The 22,711-nt window shown below is 33.9% G+C and overlaps 1 protein-coding gene across 2 annotated transcripts; it reads left to right on the top strand.

Annotated features, from left to right (window-relative positions):
• Positions 1-331: 331 nt before the first annotated feature.
• On the top strand, positions 332-6,933 carry LOC108319797 (nonsense-mediated mRNA decay factor SMG7). 2 transcript variants are annotated; one of them, XM_017551052.2, is made up of 8 exons: positions 332-647; positions 1,509-1,624; positions 2,355-2,960; positions 3,069-3,191; positions 3,676-3,905; positions 3,994-5,909; positions 6,016-6,139; positions 6,337-6,933. In XM_017551052.2, exons 2-6 carry the CDS (start codon positions 1,553-1,555, stop codon positions 5,885-5,887), a joined length of 2,925 nt encoding a protein of 974 aa, XP_017406541.1. In that variant the 5' UTR covers positions 332-647; positions 1,509-1,552; the 3' UTR covers positions 5,888-5,909; positions 6,016-6,139; positions 6,337-6,933. The 2 variants fall into 2 exon arrangements, with proteins under 2 accessions (XP_017406541.1, XP_052735716.1); XM_052879756.1 differs by having other exon boundaries at positions 333-647; positions 6,006-6,139.
• The last annotated feature ends 15,778 nt before the right edge of the window (positions 6,934-22,711 follow it).

Raw genomic sequence — 22,711 nt, 5'->3', positions numbered from 1 at the left:
TTTGTTGTAAAATACAAATATACCCATAAAAAAAAGAATATGAGAAATTATGAAACTGACTTTAATATAGCAGTTGAATGATAAGCACAAAATAAAGAGTAAACAATATTTTTTTTATAAAAACTTGATCATGTCAAAAAGTATAAATTTATTTCATTTAATCTTAAACATCTGCAATATTAACAGATTTTATTTACTTATTATTTAATAGATAGAATATTCACAACATATAAACATGCATGAAAATTAAAAACTCTTTAAATACAGTAATACACCCAAAGAACTAAGAAAAGAAAAAGTAGATGGAAGAGAGGTCAACAATTCAAAGCAGGGAATGAGAAAGGGTTTCTTTTAAACTCTGTGTTGGCATCGCCGCCCACAAGAAAAAAAAAAAATAATCACCACAACATTAAGAGATAGAGAGAGAAAGAAAGAAAGAAAGAAAGAAAGAAAGAAAGAAAGAAAGAAAGAAAGAAAGAGAGAGAGAGAAACAAACACGTTGAATTGAATTTCCTCATCTCAATCTCTTTTTGGACCTCTAACAAACTCTCTCTCTATTTCGTTCTTTCTCGAACCAAGCCCTAACGAAGACTTTCTTCATTTCTCCGATTTCATTATCGTGCTCCTGGTTGATCCTTCCTACACAGGTAGGTTTTATCATCTCTATTTATTCATTTGTTTATTGATGTATTTATTTTGTTTAATTGATTATTTTTGCTTGTCGAAGTTTCGATTCTTGTTTCTCTTTTGCATCTGCTATGAAATCATGGACTTCATTGATTGTATTACGGTGTATCGCTGATGGATTTTTTGCAGATCTGGTATTGCCTTCGGTTTTTACTCTTTTCTTCTCCCGATTTTATTAAATTGCTTTGCGAATCGGAGTTTTTGTCATTCAAATTTGCAGGAATCTTATGATAGGAGTTTGTGAAATTGAGGTACATGAATTGTTTTTGGGGTCTGAATGATGCCGAGGCGTTTTCCATTATTGTTTTGCTGTTGTTATTGGTTATTCTTTTTTTTTTCTTATCTTTTTGGAGTTTTTGCTACCTTTTATGGGTTATATGATTGGGTTTTTGCAGTTTTGAATGATTGCTTGCAATTTATGATGTGTGTTGCTTATTTGTGTGGGTTCAGTTTTTGATACCCTAAATTTTTGTTTTACTTGTTTTTATCTGATATAATATTTCTCCTGAAGTGTAAGTCTTTTTGTTTTATTGGACTTTTATTGAGTTTGACTTTGGGAGGTTTCAGTCTTGAAGCATGTTTCTATTATATCTAAGAAAACTTTATGCTGTATCTTGTTTAATATGGTCTGTGGTCTGTCAAATTCAAACTTCATTTTTAATGTTCTATTGGTGTGTAATTCAGTTTTCAGTTTTTCTGTCAAAGGGTATGAATATATTAATTTGAATGGAGGCCATGGTAGTCTGTGATCAGTTTATATGCTAACTATTTTATGAATCATTGAAGTGAGCAATTTATAATTGTAGAATTTATTTTTGCAGGATTGATGTGATTTCAATCTGGTTAGTCAATAAATAATTGATGGATGATGTTAGTAGAAATGGATAAAATGTCTGCTCCTTCATCAAGGGAGCGTGCACAACGCCTCTATGAAAAGGTATTACCTTCTTTTTTCTTTGTTTTGGCAATTCACTTTGAGTAAAAATTGATGAACAAGTAAAACGATTGAAATTTCTTCAATAGTTTATTGGTGTAATTTTTATACTCTGTTTAACTTTATTGATTAACACTTGGTATTTTGGTTTATTTTCAATTTGAAGTGTCAATGTTTTGCTAAATTATTGAATGATAATCCTTGTCTCTGATATTTTGTAATCATTTTAAAATTCAGATTTTATGAAGTTGAAATTGGCTTGTTTACTTACTGACTTGGTAAATCTCTTTTTCACGATAAGATTTTGGCTGTGGGAAAAGACCATTATAAAATAAAATGGTATTATGTAAGAAATGTCTACATTTTGGAACTAACTGTTGAATTGAACTGCAACTCTGGTGATTTGTTTTTCAATGTCAAGCTCCTCAATATTAGACTAAATAAATAAATATATTAATTAAGAATTCTTAATATTCTTTGACTGACTTTGTGAACCTGAAAATGAGTGACTATACATTGAAATAAAAGAAATAGCACAATTTTTAACTTTCTGTTGTTTTCCATGGTTTTCTTGTTTTTAACATTGATTTACTTGAGCATTTTTTGGTGAGATATAGATAGCATAGATCTGTTTTCTAACATTACTATTATTTGTTACCTAGAACCTTGAATTTTGGTTAAATGAATACTAGAGGTGTGTTTTGTAATATTACAATTATTATTTGTTACATAGAACCTTGAATTGGAGAATAAGCGTCGTAGGTCAGCTCAGGCGCGGGTTCCATCAGATCCAAATGCTTGGCAACAGATGCGTGAGAATTATGAAGCAATAATTCTTGAGGACCATGCTTTCTCTGAGCTGCACAATATTGAATATGCACTCTGGCAGTTGCATTATAAGCGGATTGAGGAGTTTAGAGCATACTTCAGTGCTGCTTCTCTTTCTTCTTCAAGTGCAAACTCATCTCAGGGAGTGAAAGGCCCTGCACGACCGGACCGGATAACTAAAATAAGGCTACAATTTAAGACTTTCCTTTCAGAAGCAACTGGATTTTACCATGACCTTATTACAAAGATCAGAGCTAAGTATGGTCTTCCTCTTGGTTACTTTGAGGATTCAGAGAATCGGATTGTCATGGAGAAAGATGGAAAGAAATCTGCTGAGATGAAGAAAGGTTTAGTAGCTTGTCATCGTTGTCTGATATACTTGGGTGATCTTGCTCGTTATAAAGGTATGTATGGTGAAGGTGATTCGAAAAACCGGGAGTACACAGCAGCTTCTAGTTACTACTTGCAAGCTGCATCTCTTTGGCCTTGTAGTGGAAACCCCCATCACCAGGTGTTTGGCCGTCATACACCCATTGTGATTTTTAATGGTTGTTTTATAGTTTTCCTTACTTATGTTTCGTGGTTTTTATATTCCATTTTAACGAGTCTGTTTTTCCAGCTTGCTTTGTTGGCTTCATATTCTGGGGATATGCTGGTGACCATATATCGGTATTTTCGTAGTCTGGCTGTAGATAGTCCCTTCACAACTGCAAGAGAAAACTTGATAGTTGCATTTGACAAGGTAATGTGACCATTGTCCTGTGTGTTTGCTCTTGTCATTATTTAAGGATTTTGTGTTTTATTCTTTGGTTTGGCTTGTAATTCAGCCTTTCATCTTCTTGACATCACATCATATCATGATTATTGCTTGCAGACTAAATTATTATTACGAGGATGAGAGTCACAGATTCTTACTCTTAGTGTTCAATGCTGTAAATTAAGTGCATTAAAGAATCATATTATATATTAAGAGTGGTTGCATGTTGGTGGAGTCATGTTATCAGTACTCATCTTAGGGGAAGTTCGTGCATGTATTTTAAGCACATAATTGTATGAATTTGGTGGTATAAAGAAACATTCTGTGGCCTCTTTGAGTTTAAATAACAAGTCCTTGAACATGATTCTGTTTATTGTTATATATGTGAATGGGTGTGCTGATTTATATTTTCTGTGATCCTTTTGGTGCATTACATTACAATATTCTAACTTGTTATAATTCATGATAGAATCGTCAAAGTTACTCTCAACTTTCTGGTGATGCTAAAGCTCATGCAGTCAAGGAATCTTCTGGGCGGGTAACAGGTAAAGGAAGAGGAAAAGGGGAACCGAAACTTGCAACAAGGGGTACTGGTGTTGATGCCAGTCCTAAAATAGGAGCATCCAGTATTCAGGAAACTTATATATACTTCTGCACTCGCTTTGTCCGTCTAAATGGGATCTTGTTTACACGCACTAGGTTTATATTCTTAACCTTTTCTTTATTGTGTATTTTCACTGTTGATTCATATGTTTCTCTGATCTGTACTTCTTGTTTCTCAATATAGCCTTGAGACTTTTCCTGAGGTTCTTGTTGCTGTAGTCACTGACCTGCGTGAGCTTCTGTCTTCTGGGCAAGATGAAGAGCTCAATTTTGGAACAGATGCTCCCGAAAATGCACTTGGCATTGTCAGAATTGTTTGCATTCTAATATTTACAGTTTATAATGTGAACAAGGAATCTGAAGGTCAAAGTTATGCAGAAATTGTACAGCGTGCTGTTCTGCTTCAGAATGCATTTGCTGCTGCTTTTGAATTGATGGGTTACATAATAGAGAGATGCACAGAGTTGCGTGATCCTTCTTCTAGTTATCTTTTACCAGGCATTTTGGTTTTTGTTGAGTGGTTAGCTTGTTATCCAGATCTTTCTGCTGGCAATGATGTGGACGAAAGTCAGACAAATTTGAGATCAGAATTTTGGAATCGATGTGTATCCTTCTTGAATAAGCTGCTTTCCGTTGGGCCTATGTCTATTGATGATGAAGAGGAGACTTGCTTTAATAACATGAGCAGGTATGAGGAAGGGGAAACTGAAAACCGACATGCTTTGTGGGAGGACTTTGAGCTAAGGGGATTTGTTCCACTTCTTCCTGCACATACCATCTTGGATTTTTCAAGGAAGCATTCTATTGGAAGTGATGGGGACAAGGAAAGAAAAGCTCGAGTCAAAAGGGTTTTATCTGCAGGGAAGGCTTTAGCAGATGTTAAGGTTGATAAAAATGTGATATATTTTAATTCAAAGGCAAAGAAATTTGTAATTGGTGTTGAGCCTCAAACTGTAGATGATTTTGTTCTTCCCACCTACTCAGAGATGCGGAGTGCAACAGAGCTAGTGCAAGAAAATCCTGCTGATAAATCAGAGATGGAAATTGTTCAGTCAAACCAGCACCAGCAAATGGAAGGAGATGAGGATGATGAGGTTATTGTTTTTAAACCTATAGTGTCTGAGACACGAGCTGATGTGGTTGCCTCATCATGGGCACCCAATGTGGGATTGGAACCTGCTCTAAAAGCATCTGGAGGGGATTTAAAATTTCATGTTAATTCTACTCCTAACCCTCTAATGAATCTAGGTCATCAAACTTTATCTGTTCCTGGTAGTGGTATGGTGCCTCAACACATGCAACCAGTTCAGCTACAGACATCTAGGTGGTTAGAGGAGGAAATTTCTCTCGCTAACAATTTTAAAGGTCTTGGTTTATTTGAGAATGGGCATGCGATGAAACCTGGTGTACAAGAAGCTATTGCCTTCTCCAACCATGTTTCACTTCCTATTCCTAACCAACAATCTATAGGTGCTGCTGATACCAATGGCATGTTTTATGGTATCTCGAAAGCTTTGGACTCCGTATTGCCATCAAAAGTTGATGCTATTGCATCTTCGGGAGTTGTTACTGATAACTTAGCTGTGAAAGCGTCAGCTTTGCCAGTTGGTTCTAGAAAAGCCCCAGTCAGTCGACCAACCAGGCACCTTGGACCTCCTCCTGGTTTCAGTCACGTTCCTCCCAAACAAGGTGTTGAATCCTCTGTTTCAGATTCAATTAGTGGGAATCCAATGATGGATGATTACAGTTGGTTGGATGGATATCATTTTCGTTCATCAACCAAAGGATTAGGATCCAATGGTCCTCTCAACTACTCTCATTCAAATTCTGTGCAAGTCAGTAATAGTGGCTTCAGTCCTAATGTCAGCTTTCCTTTTCCTGGGAAACAAGTTCATTCTCTGCCTCTTCATGCAGAGAAACAAAATGGTTGGCAAGATTATCAGAATTATGATCTTTTAAAATCACATCATGATCAGCAGCTGCAGCCACAGCAGCTCACAGCAGGAAATCAGCAGTTTTCTCCTCTGCCTGAGCAATTTCAAGGACAGTCAATCTGGACAGGTCGTTACTTTGTGTGATGTCAGTATCAGAGTATAGATGGTATGCATCTGTCTGGATCATGTTGTATTTCTGTTTGCTTATTGTTTGTGTTTTGTCATGTTTATTTTTTGTTGCTAATGTCTTTATGTGTTTGAGGTTCTTGAAGGCATATTGTGAATGTGCTGCATCCTTTTGCTACTCAATCAAACTCCAACTTTGCTGCTTCGTCATTGAATGTTGTTGGAGTTTCTTTGGCCTTGGCTTGTTGCAGGCACTTGCTACTACAAAAGGTGAGTACGAAATTCAATTTGTTGATATTTGCAACTTCATACAACTGTAAACGAGGACAAATATTGCAAATACAACCTTCCTACATTTTCGCTAGATTTTGGTCTTATCATTTGTTTCCAAGAATGCTGCGGAGGTCTCAAGTGAACCTATACTGCTCTCCCTTGTATGGTTTAACAGTTTTGACAAATCATTGCAGATTATGATGAGCTCTTCGGTCCCGGACGAAGGAAGATATACATGCATCTTTACCGTTCAAAGTTCGTTCAGAGTAAATGCCTTGTCTGGTTGGTTGGGTTGGATAGGTGGTGATAAATAAAAGACTACTCAGTTGTCTTGGAGCTATATATCTTCTGGGATTGGTGGTGTTGCAATGGTTTGTTCACTTTTATAGTGGAAACGTCATATAATGTTGCACCTGTAAAAATCGTTGTTACCGACATTTGGTTGCAAGTGGTCCATAGTGCTAGCCCTTTTTTCTGCCGCAGTGCCTCAGATTTTATGTAGTTGGAAAGGTTGGTAGATAAGAAGTGGGTGTCAAAGTTGGATAATGGTATATTGACATTATGGGGCTCACTTGTTGAGCGCATGTGTTTAATTGTCGCGTCTTCGTTAAGGTTCTTATTATGTGTTGAGTATGACGAGTGGTATAATGGTTCACTTTCTCTTTTTCTAAGTCGAAGGTTGACTCGAACTTCAAAATAAATTGGTGGATTGTGGAATGCATATCCATCTTGGTCTGTATGAATACTATGATATATCTATCTATCCTTAGTCGTATATTCCAGTTCTCTTATTTTTACTTGTTTCGTATTTTGGAGTTTTAAGTGTTTCTCATGTTCTTAATGTGTTGAAGGAAGGGAAGGGGGCATATTCTTTAAGCGAGTGATGCCTGAGTTTGTTGGTTTGTTAAAATCAAGTAATTACTTATTTTGTGGGAGCCTTTACGCGATGTTCGGTTAACTGCTTCCAATGTTCTTTTTAATAATTTATTGTTTCATAGCAAACGCTTTTTACTGGCTGGTTTTACAACAAAATATAAATGTAATCGCTAAATAGGGAAAATTTGTAGAAAGCTACAAAGATTTTTGTTATGCAGGGATGGCAGCGGTGGAGTTTGATTATACCTTGTTATTTAAGTAAAATGTTATTTTCATCATTGTTAGATATTGAATTTGTCATCTGTTTCCGTTTTTTGTCCTTGTCTTCGTTGAGTAGTAATTATGCTCAGACTCATGTAAATTAAACGATCTTTAAAAATGAATATCACTATTATGAATGTCAAAGTTGAAGAACATTAATGAATTTTAAAATATAATATCGAATACCAATTGTATGATTGAAACATCACATCATAAAAATAAAGAATTAAATTTGTTTTTTTTTCTCTCTTAATTAAATTATATATATATAGTCTCTGTAAAACATTTTCTCGTATTACATGTGTAAATATACTATAATTCATTATGATTTTCTCTTAATACTTGACATATTTGAAATGTTTTACATCATTTTCATAGTGTAGGGATAACATAAAAAGCAAGTAATATTTATATCCTTGTACATGTTAATATGAAAATTTATTATTAAAATGAGTATAAGTTCAAATAAAACTCACAAATGTTATTTATTTGTCACTTGTCATTCCAAAATGTGTTAAAGAAAAAGATAAAAAAAGATCCCAAACATTTTCACTTTGGAATAAACTAAAATAATTAATTTTCACGTATAGAAATTTCATAAGAGATATTGAAAAATTAGGTGAAAAATATTAATATTACAACTAAAATACATAAATTAGAATAGGTTAGAAAAATTATATATATATATATATATATATAAGAATTAAAATTTAAATTCTGTATAATTATAACTATAAAATTATATATTAGATGTTAGTTTAGCTGATATGTCATAATACGTAATAATACTTAAAAGAAAATTACAAAGTATTTAGTTTTAGAAGATGATAATGTTTTTTTTTAAAGTATTTTGTTTACTGATTATAACATAACAAAAGGTTTAACTATATTAGCTAACATAGTTTTTAAAAAAGAGGAGTATATTACAAAATTTATAATATATCGTTTTTTATTATACTAAAACTTATACCACCGACAATTACTTTTAATTAATTTGAATTAAGTTTTAAGTGTATGATAAATTTGGATATTTTTATTTTAGTTTTTATTAATATTTTTTTTATTAAATATTCAACATTTATATATTTTGAATATTAATTTCATCTTGTAAAGCATTTTATTTTCAGTTATTTTTACCGTCAATAACTGTGTGGACAATTAGGTTTGTGTACGCATAAAAGAAAAAATGAATATTTCATCTTCAAGATTGTAGACTCCCTTGTCCTTAAATCTTTTCTCTCTCCTTCATAAAAGAAAAAAAAAACTTCTTTTCTTTGTAAATTGAATTTTAATTTTTTGTTGATTTTTTGGTATTGTTTCTGTGTTATGTATTTAAAATATACTAATTTTGATGTTCTAAAATATATTAAACAAAAATAGTGTATTTTGAAGATACAATAGAGGATGACTTATCTCTCTAACTTCTCCCTATTTTCATTATTTTATTATTTTACACTTTTTCTTTTATTTTTATAATCTGATCACACTTTACAATAGTTATAAATATTATTTTCATTTGATGACTTTTGTAATCAGGATAAGTGTTTATTTACTATGAAGATTTTTTTTTAGTGTTTCATAAGTCTTGATGAGTTAGTTGAGATAAACGATTTTCTCAACTTGATTATGCTTATATTACATTTTTTTTTATGTTTGATTGCTTTGTTTTATGTTTTTTACATTTTGAGCAACTATCTATTGAGTTGGAAGTTTCTTTAAAGCAAGAAATTACAAAAAAAGAAAATTATTTATGTTTTTTTTTTCATAGTACCTTACGCTAAATGATTGCAATATGAAGGTGACTTGGTCATACTTTATTTCGTGACATGGATTATATTTTGTTTGAACACAATTTGAATGTTTGAAAGTGAGTGAGAATGTTATTTGCGTTTGGTGAATAAAGGATTGTTTCAAAATACTTTAAATTTAGTACATTTATTGAGATATTGATATGGTGAATAAATTAGACGTGCCAAGGTATAAAGTTTCTTAAATTGAATTTTGAATATGGTTTTAATGAGTAAAATTATCTTTCTATGGTCTTCTATATATCTTAATGTGAATGAAAATTATATATTCAGTTTGAATGAAAAAGGTTAAATTGAAATGAGTAAATGATGATATTTGAACGAATTATTATTCTTGTATTGATCATTTTGAATTTGTTTGAAGTTCTATTTGTTAAAATGGTTTTGGACAAAACTCTGGGAAACAAATTGGCCGTACAACTTAAAGTTGATATTATAATACTTTTGCTTATATAAACAAACTCAACATTTTATTTTGGACCTATTTTCACTCAATTGAAGGATTTGTTTTTTTCTTAAGTGAAAATTGAAACTCAACCTTTTCTCTTGCCTATTCTTCGTGAAGCAAAAGATTTTTCAGAGTTAAAACAGAGTTAAAACTTAACCTCTGAATCCTACTTTTTGTTCAAATGAAAATAAAACTAAAACTCAGACCTTTTCTTTCGGTCTTATTTTCACTTAAATGAAAGATTTTTCACTTAAGTGAAAATATAGTTAAAACTTAACCTTTATTCTCAACCATATTTTTGATTTAATGAAGAAATTCTTGTTATAATTTTTGAGTGACAAACACAAGATTGTTATCTGATTGGTTAAAATTATAAAGTGGTCTGTCATGGGCATCGTAAGATCTAGAAAAATAAGAATTTTAAAAATAAAGCAGTTTTGAGACTTTGAGTTTTTGTTTGGAAGTTAGAATTGATGAGTGTATATTTTTGATAGAACATAATTGTTATGTTATTTCTTTATTTTATATTTTTTTTCTAGAAAAAAAAGATCTTTTACTTTTATTTAATTGGTGTAGAAAGGAAAAGCATGCAAATTAAATAATCTGGTTATTTAGTAAAATGATATTATGTAAATCTTTTAGAAGATTTAGTTTTTGTTATTTTAAATATTAGTTAAATGAAAATAAGAGATATAATCTTGGTGGGTTTAAAGATTAAAAGAGATATTTTTATTAGAGAAAATCAATATTAGATATTGTTTGATATTTTAAAAGATTAGGTGGATTTTAAAAAGATTTGATGGTTGATGATATTTTAGAAAATAGTTAAGAGAGAATAATAGAGAAAATCTTAGTAGTTTTAGAGATAAATTGAGAGATTTTATTAAAACTAAAAAAGATAGAGATATAATAGAAGAAGATAAAAAGGAGAAGAGTAAAAAGGGATATGCATTTTGTTACCCTAAAATAAAAAAAACGAAAATTAGAAAGATAAGGGAGAGAAAAGACGTTTTCTAGGAGAAAAAGAGGAAGAGTTGCAGAAAAAACACCTCCATCATTTCTTTCTTAAACTTCTCGACAAGCCTGGTGTTGCTTCCTATTACAAAGAGGTCATCCACATAGAGTGAGATGATAAGAATGTCAGCTCTATCATGCTTAACATACAATGTTGATTCAGCTAAGATTTTGACAAATCCCAAGTTCAGCAAATGATCATCAATTCTGCTGTATCAGGATCTTGGGGCTTGTTTCAGCCCATAAAGAACCTTTTTGAGTAAATAAACCTTATCTTCATCTCCTTCCTTCACAAAGCCTTGGGGTTGTTCAACATATATGTCTTCTTGCAAAAAACCATTTAAAAAAGCTGATTTAACATCAAGTTGATAAATCTTCCAATTCCTTTAAGCAGCTATACCAAGTAACAACCTAATAGTGTCCAATCGAGCAAATGGTGCAAATGTATCTTAGTAGTTTATACCAAAAATCTATGCATAACCTTTCACTACTAGTCTTGTCTTGTGTTTGTTGATAGAACCGTCAACATTTAATTTAGTTTTATACACCCATTTGACCCCAATTACTTTTCTGCCTTGAGGTTTTTCCATAAGAATCCAGGTTTGGTTCTTCTCGATCATTGACAACTCCTCCTTCATTACACCCCTCCAATGTGGACTTTTCTTTGCTTCTTCAGAATCTACAGGTTCACACATAAAAATATTGCATCTTTCATAAATTTCAGATAGCAATCTGGTACCTCTTACTGGATCATCATCTAGTAATTCATTTTGCCAACTTTCATCTTCATTTTGTCTTGTGTTTAAGGTTGAAGATTTGAACTTCACATCTGTAGAAACCAGATTTGCCTTCCTTTTATCATCCTAATTCCATTCTTCATCTTCCAGAAAGTAAACATCCTTGCTAATAGTTATTTTTCCGGTTTGCGGCTGAAAGATTTTATAGGCTTTGATGACTATATTGTAGCCTATAAAGATACCCGGTCATGCTCTTTTATCTAGCTTATCTCACTTGCTCTGTGGAACATGAGTAAAGCACAAACAACCAAATATTTTAAGAAATTTCATAGATGGTTTTTAACCATGCCAAACCTCAAATGGTGTTTGATCGTTCAATGCTTTGGTGGGGAGTCTATTATGAAGAAAAACAACTGTACTTGCTCCCTCTGCCCAAAATTCTTTTGGTAAATTCTTTTCATACAGCATGCATCTCGTCATCTCCAAGATGTATCAGTTTCTCCTCTCACTAACCCTATTTTGTTGTAGGGTATAGGGAGCAGTTAGTTGATGTTCAATGCCAAAATCCTCACAAAATTGATTGAATCTTTCAGATGTGTACTCAATGCCATTGTTTAACCTTAAAATCTGAATTTTGAAACCAATTTCGTTCTCAACCTTGGCTTTGAACTTCCAAAAAATTTCATCCACCTCTGATTTGTTCTTGAACAAAAAGATCCAACACATTCTGGTAAAGTCATCAATGAAGAGAACATAATAAAGATTACCTTTCAATGAAGGTGTTCTTTGAGGCCCTGCAACATCTGTGTGAATTAATTGCAGCTTCCTTGATGCTCTCCATGTTGTCTTTGAAAAAGGTTTTTTGTTTAGCTTCCCAAATTGACAAGCTTTGTAGTTTGAAGTTTGATCCTCAAGCACCGGAATATCAAGTGCTAACTCTTTTCCACTCATTTGCAGTAGTCCTTGATGATGATAGTGCCAGAGTATCTTGTGCCAGATTTCTATGACATTTTCCTTCAAAGAAAAAGCAACCTGCTCCTCCTCCAATGGATTTAGAGCAAAGCTTTTTCCTTTTATTTTTACCTTAAACATATCTTGACCAGCTACATCTTTAATCAAGCAATATTTATCTTTAAAAATAACTTTAAATCCTTTTTCAATCAGTTGACCAACACTTAATAAGTTCTGGTCAATTTCAGAAACGAAAAAAACATTGTGAGTGAACTTTGTGCCTATACAACTTGTGATTGCAATTGTCCCATTTCCTTTGACTGAGATATGATCACCATTACCTATTTTGACTTTAGTGACATTAGTTGGCCTCAATTCTCTGAAAAGAGCCTTGTTAAAGGTCATGTGATTGGTACAACCACTATCTATCAGCCCATTTTCACTCGATTCACTGCTCAATAAACAAGTAGCTACAAATAGTTGGTCCTCCTCCTCCTGATCAACAACCTTAGCTTATTTCTCTTGTTGATTTTTTCTCTTGCATATGATTGCTTCATGTCCCATTTGATTGCACTTCTTGCATTTAGAATTAGGTCTTTGTCAACATCTGAATGGAGGGTGACCCATTTTGCCACAATGCTGACAAGGTGGGTAACTTTTCTTTCCACCTTTTCCTTTATTGTAATTATTTGTATTGCTCTGACTGCTGGCTGGATGATTCTTGTAGTTTTGGCTTGTTGGCTTTTGACTAGAAAAGCACCTTCAACAACATGATCTTCCCTCATCGAACTTCGTTGCTCTTGGGCTTGAAAGGCATGTAGCACTTATGTAAATGTGATTTTAGACAAATCCCTTGTGTTTGAAGCAATAGATGCTTCATACTTTTCTGGCACCGTTACCAGAATTTTCTCAACAATTTTGGAATCAAGAAAATTGCTGCCCAACAACCTTATCTTGTTGGCAATACCCAACAATTTGTCTGAGTATTCTTTGATTTTTTTTCAGACTCTTTCATCCTTTGCAACTCAAATTCCCTCATTAAATTAAGCACCTGCATGCTTCTTATTCTTTCATCTCTAGCATACTCTTCCTTTAGATAATCCCAAATTTCTTTAGCTGATTTAAGAGTCATAATTCTTGTAAAGATGGTTTGAGAAACACCAACAAATAGACATGTTTTTGCCTTTGTTATTCTGGTTTTTCTCTCCTTGTGAATTTTGATCTAGGCCATGGTAGGATTATTCGGCAGCGGAAGAACTTCATAATCTGCTTCTACAGCTTCCCAAAGATCTAGAGCCTCTAGATACGCCTCCATTTTGACAGTCCAAAGATCGTAATTTTCTCCATCAAAGACCGGAGGTGCAATTTGTGAGAAATTTGATTCGACATCCATTTTAACAAGTCCGTAAGAGAAGGGATCTAATACCAATTGTTGGTTTAAAAATGAGAAAACCAACAAAAACAGAGAGAATAAAATACTGAAAGAGGAAGAGTATATAAATTGGAATGAAAGATGAGTGGGAATTCATTTTATTTGATTGTCAATTGCAATACATTTATAATATTTGTAGTAACAAAAAAACTGACTAAGGTAAAACAGAAATGCTTTCTCCTAAAGTTTAGGAACATAAAAGACTTATTCAATCAACAAAAACTGTAAAGATAAACTAAATAAAGATGCCACATGCAACAACGTGCAGTTCAAAAACAAATACCTAATAGGTAGATCAGACAAACAACAAAAAGTAAAACAATAATATAGATTTTCCAGGAGTGCAATGCCATGATTATTAAGTTTCAAAGATCATTAAGCAGGATTCGATGGCATTTTCAGTGAAAAAGCTTTTATTACACGAAATGTATGTTAAGCTGTTACATGATCGTGTTGAAGAAAAGATGTCACCATGATATATATGAAGTATGTTAAACTGATTTTTGTAAAATCAGAACAAAACTCTGGTCCCCACTAATGTAGTATAGGGATGACCAGAATATCAATCCAAGGACTCAGTTTGTTAAGTTTCAAAATGTAGAGTCAAATCTTGTGTTATTTATTTACTATCTAAACTACTAACTAGGTGGGGACAAAGAAATGAAGTTGAAAGAAATGAAACTAAAAAGAAAATCTATTGAAAAGATAGAAAGAAAATTAAAATGAACTGAAATGAAATAAAAGCAATGAGTATTCTAAACTACCTAAAACAGATACGGAATCTTAAACTAAACTAGTATGATCTACCTAAACTAATAGTAAACAGAAGCAAAACTTTATTTAAAATGAAACATTCAAAATAACAGGAGATCACTACCTAAACTAAAACCAACATTCAAATCATTCAACAAATGTAAAGGAATTAAAGAGTAGAGCTAAAGACATACACAAAATTCACAATCATAGACAAATGCAAATTGATTTGGATGAAAAAGTCACAATTGCACTTCAGGAAGACATCCTGTAAAGATTTAAACTCACTTTGGAGTATTTTGGTTCATATTGCAGAACCTGTTTTGGCAATTCACACTCATTCACCAAACCAATGTACATAAACCTAATCATCAAACAATTTTATTTTCACATTCAATCAAAACCAGCAACAATAAAACCAAACCTATTCTATACTATAATGCAATGCTAAATCTATAAGGTAAACTAAACTAGCAATTCAACTCATCACAAACAGCAAATGAAATCAAGTAATAAAACCTAAACTATTATCAACTAATCAAAAGAATCTATAAAAGGAATCAGAATTGCATTAAACTTTGAAGATAAAAGTACATGATACCAGAAATCACCAAAAATCACAGCCTGTCACCCTCGCAACTCAATGAAATCTATAATCGAAGAAAAGCGCGCTATACCCTAGCCTTTGAAAGCGATAAACCTAGAACGTAGTGTCTATCACCCGCTACTCTCTACTCTATGAAACTAAAGAATGTAAAAGTTGTCTCTCGCTCTCGCTCTCGCGATCTCTAAGTCTCGTGAGTGGAGTCTGTCACCCTCCACCCTTCACACACACTCAAAAGCTATTTACATCCCTTTATATAGGGTCAAAAAATAGAAGGAAAATGAAAGAGAACCTTGACAACTTGGACGCTTTGCGCTTCCCATCAAACGGCCTCCGCTTCTCATCCTCTCCAAGCCCTTCGATCAACTTCAACCTCTGATTTAAGTGCTCACACGTGCATTGGGAAGTAACTCGAGCTTACTTAATCTTCTCATTTCTTCTTGCGTAAAGCCCTAACTCCTCTTCCTCTTTCATTCTTGCCAAACTTAGCTCGAGGGAGTGATTCTCTCAAAATGATATGCTCGAGAGAGACCCCAAAGCGAATTGCAATCCTTTGCTCACTAAAACGCTGTCTTCCACTAATTAGAGCCCAACCCAACAGCAACAGCCCAATTCTAGCATATCAGCAAATTCTCCAAGGGTATTGCTCCCTCCACCACCACCCTATACTTCCTCCACATCTCCATATTATTTTAAATACAATTATATCCTTAAGTTAAAAAGATTTTTACTTTTACCTTATTTTAAATAATTTGAAACCCTAATTTTACTTTCTCAGCACCCACCCACGAAACTCTCTTCCCCTTTCCCCATTTTCGTTTCACCTCCCCACCTCCCGCACTTCCATTCCTTTTTCTTCCCAGTTTTTTTTTTGGTTCGAAAGCTTTCATTGCCGCCGTGGTGTGAAGGAGCGTCGCCGCCGTGGTGTGAAGGAACATCGAGGAGCGTCCAGAGTATCAACTAGCGTGAGGAAGTACACATCAATGGATGTCCCATAATAAAACAAATTCTAAAATAAAAAACGTAACCTTTAAACGGAGGTGACATCTTCAACGGATGTCAACATCCGTTTAAGGTAAAATGGATGTCGACATCCGTTTTTCCTTAAACGGATGTTGACATCCGTTGAAGGATGTCACATCCGTTTAAAGGTTACGTTTTTTATTTTAGGGTTTTATTTCAAGGTTTATTCGAATACGAGGAAGCACGACACACACTGCACCACGAGAGCGACATTGCACCACGAGAGGGAGACTGCTTGATAATTCTTTTTACCACCACCAACCTTTGCAACTTGTAGTATCTCACAACGACGAAAGAAAGAGAGGAAGAAATATAATGTTAAAATGAAAGAAAAGTATTTTACTTATGTACGGGACTAGAATAGGTTATTAGTGAAATAGGCTGTGAATGGGTGAAATTAAAAAATAATAACCCTAAAAATAAAATTTTACCGAGGGACAAAATAGTAAAAGGAAGGTGGAGGGAGAAAGGTGCGGTGGTGGAGGAAGCAACACCCATTCTCCAAACGTGGCAGCAGCGCCAATTCCATTGCATAGCAGCCCAATCTACTACTCACAGATTCAACCTTGCAAAGAAAACAAATGCAATTTAATCAACCCAATCTTTCAATGTAGAGGCCCAATCCTAGAATTTCAATTCAACTATGAACAAAAAGAGCAATTAGCAATTAAAGTGAAAGAGGGCAAAAATTAAAAACCTATTGAAGCAAAAATAAAGAAAAGGATTTTTATTAAAATATTTTCCAAAAAATACTAATTTCCTATTTATTAACAAAGGCTAAAAAAATACTTCTAAAAACCTATTTTTAACTACAATTTTATAAAACTACAATTTTAAAGAAAAAACCTAAAACTAGCCTAATTCTAAACAATTAAAAAGAAAAACAAGCTAACCTAGACTCCTAAACACCTAAAAGAATGCAAATTTAGGGAGTTATCAAAGTACAATGGGATATTAACAAGATTTGCATTGAGAAAAAAAATGGTGTGCTTAAGCCTCATCCATGATATTCAATCAATAGGAAAGCATCAGTCCTTATGCTGCCAAATCTCTTTGATCCACGTGGGGATGTCGCTGGTGATTTTGGGAAATTTGGTTCGGTGAATGATGAGCTGAACTATTTTGAAGGGTCAATGCCTGTGGAGGTTTCGTCGCTTCCGAAGCTGAAGATATTGTGGGTTCCTGTGAAGGTGTCGACATTGGCGTGATGGAGGAAGTTGATGTTGGTGAAGATGGCGAGGTAAAAGACGATGGCGGCGAATAAGAATTTCTTTGTAGTGGGAATGTCGAACGCAGTACATAACCCACCACCACCCCGTTTGTCAAACCTTCCGCGTGAAAAAAGTAGACAGAGTTGACTCAGTTTCAGAAAAAGATAAAATTATGTTGCAACCGTTAGCCAGCTCAACCTAATTTTAACATCATTGCTTTTGGAGGACCAAAAGTTACAGTTTTCTTAAGGACATGAATCAAAGTGTATCAAAGTTTAAAAGAGAGACTAAATCCAAAATCGCATGATAGTTGAGGGACTAAAAACATATTTATTCCTATGAAATTTAATTGCAATTTTTTGACCACATATATATTTATGCTTTTGATTATTACATTTTTATTGTGTATACGCATATTTATGTGAAGTTTATATTCTGTTTTTATTTTATTCGTTACATTACATTAGTGTTTGACGAATAAGATTCATATTTTTTTATTAATGTTCAAATTTAAATTAGTAATAAAAGATGTTACTCATAAGAAAAATCACCAAATCATTAAAGAACCTGATGACATACCCCTTGCTATGACTTAGCACATTCATGAAGTGTTGGAGACATCTATGGAAGATGGGCCTAGACTCATTCTCTTGGGCCATCTTAAGTCATCATGAAGATGTATTAGAGTAAGAATAATTTTTGGGCCTTGTATTTTGGGTTAAGTACTCTATATTTTATTTAGGCTTTGTATTTTGGGCCAAGTAGTCTGGATTTTATTTGGGCTTTGTATTATGGGCCTAGTAGTGTAGGATTTCAATTGAGCCTTGTATTTTAGGCCATGTAGAATAGGATTTTGACCAAACAAGTCAACAAAGGGCCAAGGCCCAAAGTTGACTATGCTTGGATGTCCAAAATGGGTGTGTTGACCTAGGGGTCAACATTTTGGCTAAGCTTGGAGGACAAGGGAGCAAGATTTCGTCCTAGAGAAGTGAAGGCTTCCCATTGGAGAATTTTCCTCCTAGTTAGTTGCCGTGTGTCACTCTAGGAATGAAGAGTTTTTCCATAGGTAGTGGCCACATGTCACTCTCTCATTTGAGAGGATTTTTGCCACTTGTCTCTCTCTTATTGGAGAGGATTTCTCCTTGCTCTCCAAGCCAACCAAGGAGGCTCTTTCAGGTTAAAGTTTTAGCCAATTTTTGAGACACCTTAGCTTATAAATAGAGTTGGTCTCCCTCATGTAATCACCTTTGATTTAGAGTAAAGTTATGCTGTCATTTTTGTGCCATACTACTCTTTTAAGGCCACCCTAGGCAAGAGCAACCCAAATGGCCTCCTCTAGCCACCTTCCACCAAGAGATGACCCAACCTCTCTTAGAGAACCATTAAACACATCTTCCCTCACCATACAACTCACCATAACCATGGGCTATCAACACCTTTCACCACCACCAAATTCCACAATCTTCATCCATGAACTTATGACTTGATTTGCTTCTAGATTAGTGGAAGGTGAAAAAGAAGTTGAAATTTCAAAAGTAAAAAATGGAGTTATGAAAGATGGATGGATGTATTGAGAAAAGTTCAAGGATTGTAAAAATCCCTTCATCATCTTAGTCTCAACCTTAATTGTGGGAGTGGTAGGGGACTTTAGTAACTCTCCCTCTTCTTCTTTTATGTCAATCTCTTCTTTTTCTATCTTTTCTTTCTCATTCCTTTCTTTTATCTTTTTCTCTTCATACTCTCTTCTTCTTTCCTCCTCCTTCTCTCTTCTTACTTGCTCCTCTTTCTCTCTTTGTTCTTTCTCTCTTTTCTCATGCTCCTCTTTCTCCTTTTGTTCTTTCTTCCTTCTTTTGTCTTTCTCTCTTCTTCTCTTTATCTTCCTTAAATCCTTTTGGACTTTTTCTGGTTTTTCATTAAGAATTCTAAGCTCTTCTTCCAACTTAGAAAGATACTCTTCTCTTTCAAATTTTTTTCTTTTTCTTTGAGAAGGGTTTCTTGCCTCTGCCAAATTTTAAGTGACTTTAGCTCTTTGGCTAAAATTTTCAAAGTGGGTTTTACATCCTCACTAGAGTTACTTCCAATTTCAAAGGAATTAGTCTTAGACATCCTTAAAGATTTTCAAAAAGATGCAATACAACAAACAAATACTTAAATTTCAGAGATAGTTCCTTAAGAGATTTAAGGAGGCAAAAGACACCCATATTCACTTCCAGGAAAGGGAGGTGAATCACAATAGATTTCTTAAATACCAAACCTTTCTTAGCCAAAGTTTACCTTAGACACTCTTGAACCAAATTTCTCAAAGGGAATTAAAGTTGAAGTTAAAGTTGACACACACTAAGCTATCACAATTAAAGAAAGTAAATAAACTAGTTATGCGGCCTAATGATTAAGTTATTAGACTTTGGTTCCTCCAACCAACCAACTAAAAATGAAATTTACTAAGAAATAAAGGTTCTTGTTAGGAGATGAGATTGAGCACCAAAAACTCCCCCAAGACACCTAACAAGGGTGTGAGTTATAAGAGAAAAAAGAAGAAGAAAGATTACAAAGCCAAAAATTACAATCAAATCAAAGCTACCTCCCAAGGTGTTTCTCTCCTTTCTTTTTGGCTACCACTCTAGACTTCAAGCTCCCTTTCACCACCTAGAAGACTACCTCTAAGATATTGGATCACCTCACAAAGAGAACCTACACCAAACAAAGTAACCAAAATCGAAATTGTACAAGAAGAAACAAGGAATAAAAGAAATAAAAAGGTCCAAAAACAAGAAAGGCTTTGCAAAAGGAATTTAATTATGACAAAACTAAGAAATCCAAGAAGACAAGCAAGAAATTAAAGGCTAAGAAAGAGAGGATAGCACTCAAAAGAAATCCTAATGAAAGGTGCTAGAATAGATTCACAACACAAAAGTTACTACAAGAAAAGTGGGTGCTTCTTGTCTTTTGGCAACTTTGAGCAAATGGGGCACTAAGGCCACTCTTTTAACATCATAGCCAAGAATTTTAGCCACTGGAAATTGAAGATAAAAACCCAAAACAGTGAGCAAAACACGTTCCAAAACAGATTTCATAAAAATAGTGGTAGTGGTCTACACACACAATATTTTTCAGCACTTTTCTAGACTCTCTTTAGTACTCTTTTGAGGCCTTTTGCTTAAAAGCTTTTAGCACTTATTTTTCCACACTTTTAAGGTGAAAAGTAAGACCACCACACACTTGGAACAGAAGTGATTTATGGGTTTTAAAAGCCACAAAGACAAAAAACACAAAATAGAAGAGAATCCTACTAGAATAAAAAATGGAGTTGAAAACTAGAATCGTCAATAGGGAAATTTTTTTTAAGAGCTTGCCAATGATCTAATGGCAAGTATGAACCCAAAACATCAAATATAAGACCCTCAAATGGTTTTATATGGTGCAGTTTTGCAAACTAAGTTATATATATTTTTTGATGATTTTTCAAAGGTTAAACTTGGAAATAAAGACATGTAAAAGACTAAACATGACTCTAGACAACATGGATGGATTCAAAAATCAAAATGACACAAAATAAGCATATAAGACCAAAAAAAACAACAAGGAATGACTCAAAAAGAAAAAGCACAAAACAATAGCTAAAACTACAAAAATAAAACTTGAAAAACGCTAATGACAACATTGTGACAGCTTTGACCTTTGCTGAATGTTTTACTCATAACTTTCTCCCCAAAACTCCAAATGAAGTGATTTGTTTTTTGTTTGAAACTAGACTCAAAGGGCTTTCATTTGAATATTTTTGCATAATTTTTGGACAACTGGGCTAGATGCTATTTAAGTTTGAAAATCGTCACAGTTTATTGCTAGAAAACAATGATAGATGAAAAATAAACCAACAATACAAGTAAGGAATAACATCAACAACACGAAAATTTAAGGGATACATAAGAACCAAAATACTTAGCTCTTGAAGAACCTAGCTCTGATACCAAATGATGGCAACGCTCTAGCTAGGACAATCCAAATCTAGAAGTAAATCAAGCCATAAGTTCGTGGATGAAGATTGCAGAATTTGGTGGTGGTGAAATGTGTTGATAGCTCATGGTTTTGGTGAGTTGTATGGTGAGGGAAGATATGTTTAAGGGTTCTCTAAGAGAGGTTGGGCCAACTCTTGGAGGAAGGTGGCTAGAGGAGGCCACTTAGGTTGCTCTAGCCTAGGGTGACCTTAAAAGAGTAGTATGACACAAAAATGACAACATAACTTTACTCTAAATCAAAGGTGATTACATGATGGAGAACACCTCTATTTATAGGCTAAGGTGTCTACAAAATGGGCTGAAACTTTAACCTAAAAGAGCCACCTTGGTTGGCTTGGAGAGCAAGCAAGGAGAAATCCTCTCCAATAAAAGAGAGACAAGTGACAAAAATCCTCTCAAATGAGAGAGTGACATGTGGCCACTAGCTATGGAAAAGCTCTCCATTCCTAAAGTGACACATGGCCACTAACTAGGAGGAAAACTATCCAATGGGAAGCTTCCACATCTCTAGGACGAAATCTTGCTCCCTTGTCTTCCAAGCTTAGCCAAAATGTTGACCCCTTGGTCAACACACCCATTTTGGACATCCAAGCATAGTCAACTTTGGGCCTTGGCCCTTTGTTGACTTGTTTGGTCAAAATTCTATTCTACTTGGCCTAAAATACAAGGCCCAATTGAAATCCTATACTTCTAGGCTCATAATACAAAGTCCAAATAAAATCTAGACTACTTGGCCAAAAATACAAAGCCCAAATAAAATCTACACTACTTGGCCCAAAATTATTCTTACTTTAATAAATCTTCATGATGACTTAAGATGACCCAAGAGAAAGAGTCTAGGTCCATCTTCCATACATGCCTCCAACACTTCATGAATGTGCTAAGTCATAGCAAGGGGTATGCCATCAGAAACTATATAAATTTATCCCACAAATTTATACATTTTTACTTGATAAAAATCGTGATATGTTATTGTAGGGAGGTTCAACACACATATAGATTTTCACACTGGTAAGATATTGTCCGCTTTGAGCTAAGCCGTCTTTTGTTATCCTACCAGACTTGAGTTATGGGCTATGATTCCATTTGTAGGGAGGTTCAACACACACATAGATCTTCACACTGGTAAGATATTGTTCGCTTTGGGCTAAGCCTTCACATATTTGTTTTTGGTACCATTCTAAAAAAAGTGTCTTACTAATGGAAGTATCTTATGTGTATATAAACTCATGCCCAACAATGACATTTATTTATTTTATACAAAAATTAAAAGATTGAACTATGATACAAGGTATATAGTAATTTTTAATGATTTTCAGTTCCTAAAAATTATTTTAATTTCAACCAAGGTTATTTTTAGCAATGTTAAAAAGATAAAAGACGTCGAAAAATTAACAAAGCTATCACTAAATATAATAAAATGCTACTCAATGAT

This window comes from Vigna angularis, chromosome 6, assembly GCF_016808095.1.
Source record: "Vigna angularis cultivar LongXiaoDou No.4 chromosome 6, ASM1680809v1, whole genome shotgun sequence".
In the NCBI taxonomy this organism is placed as follows: Eukaryota; Viridiplantae; Streptophyta; class Magnoliopsida; order Fabales; family Fabaceae; genus Vigna; species Vigna angularis.
The sequence above is the reverse complement of the archived record's forward strand: the minus strand, read 5'-3'. Positions and strand labels throughout refer to the sequence as shown.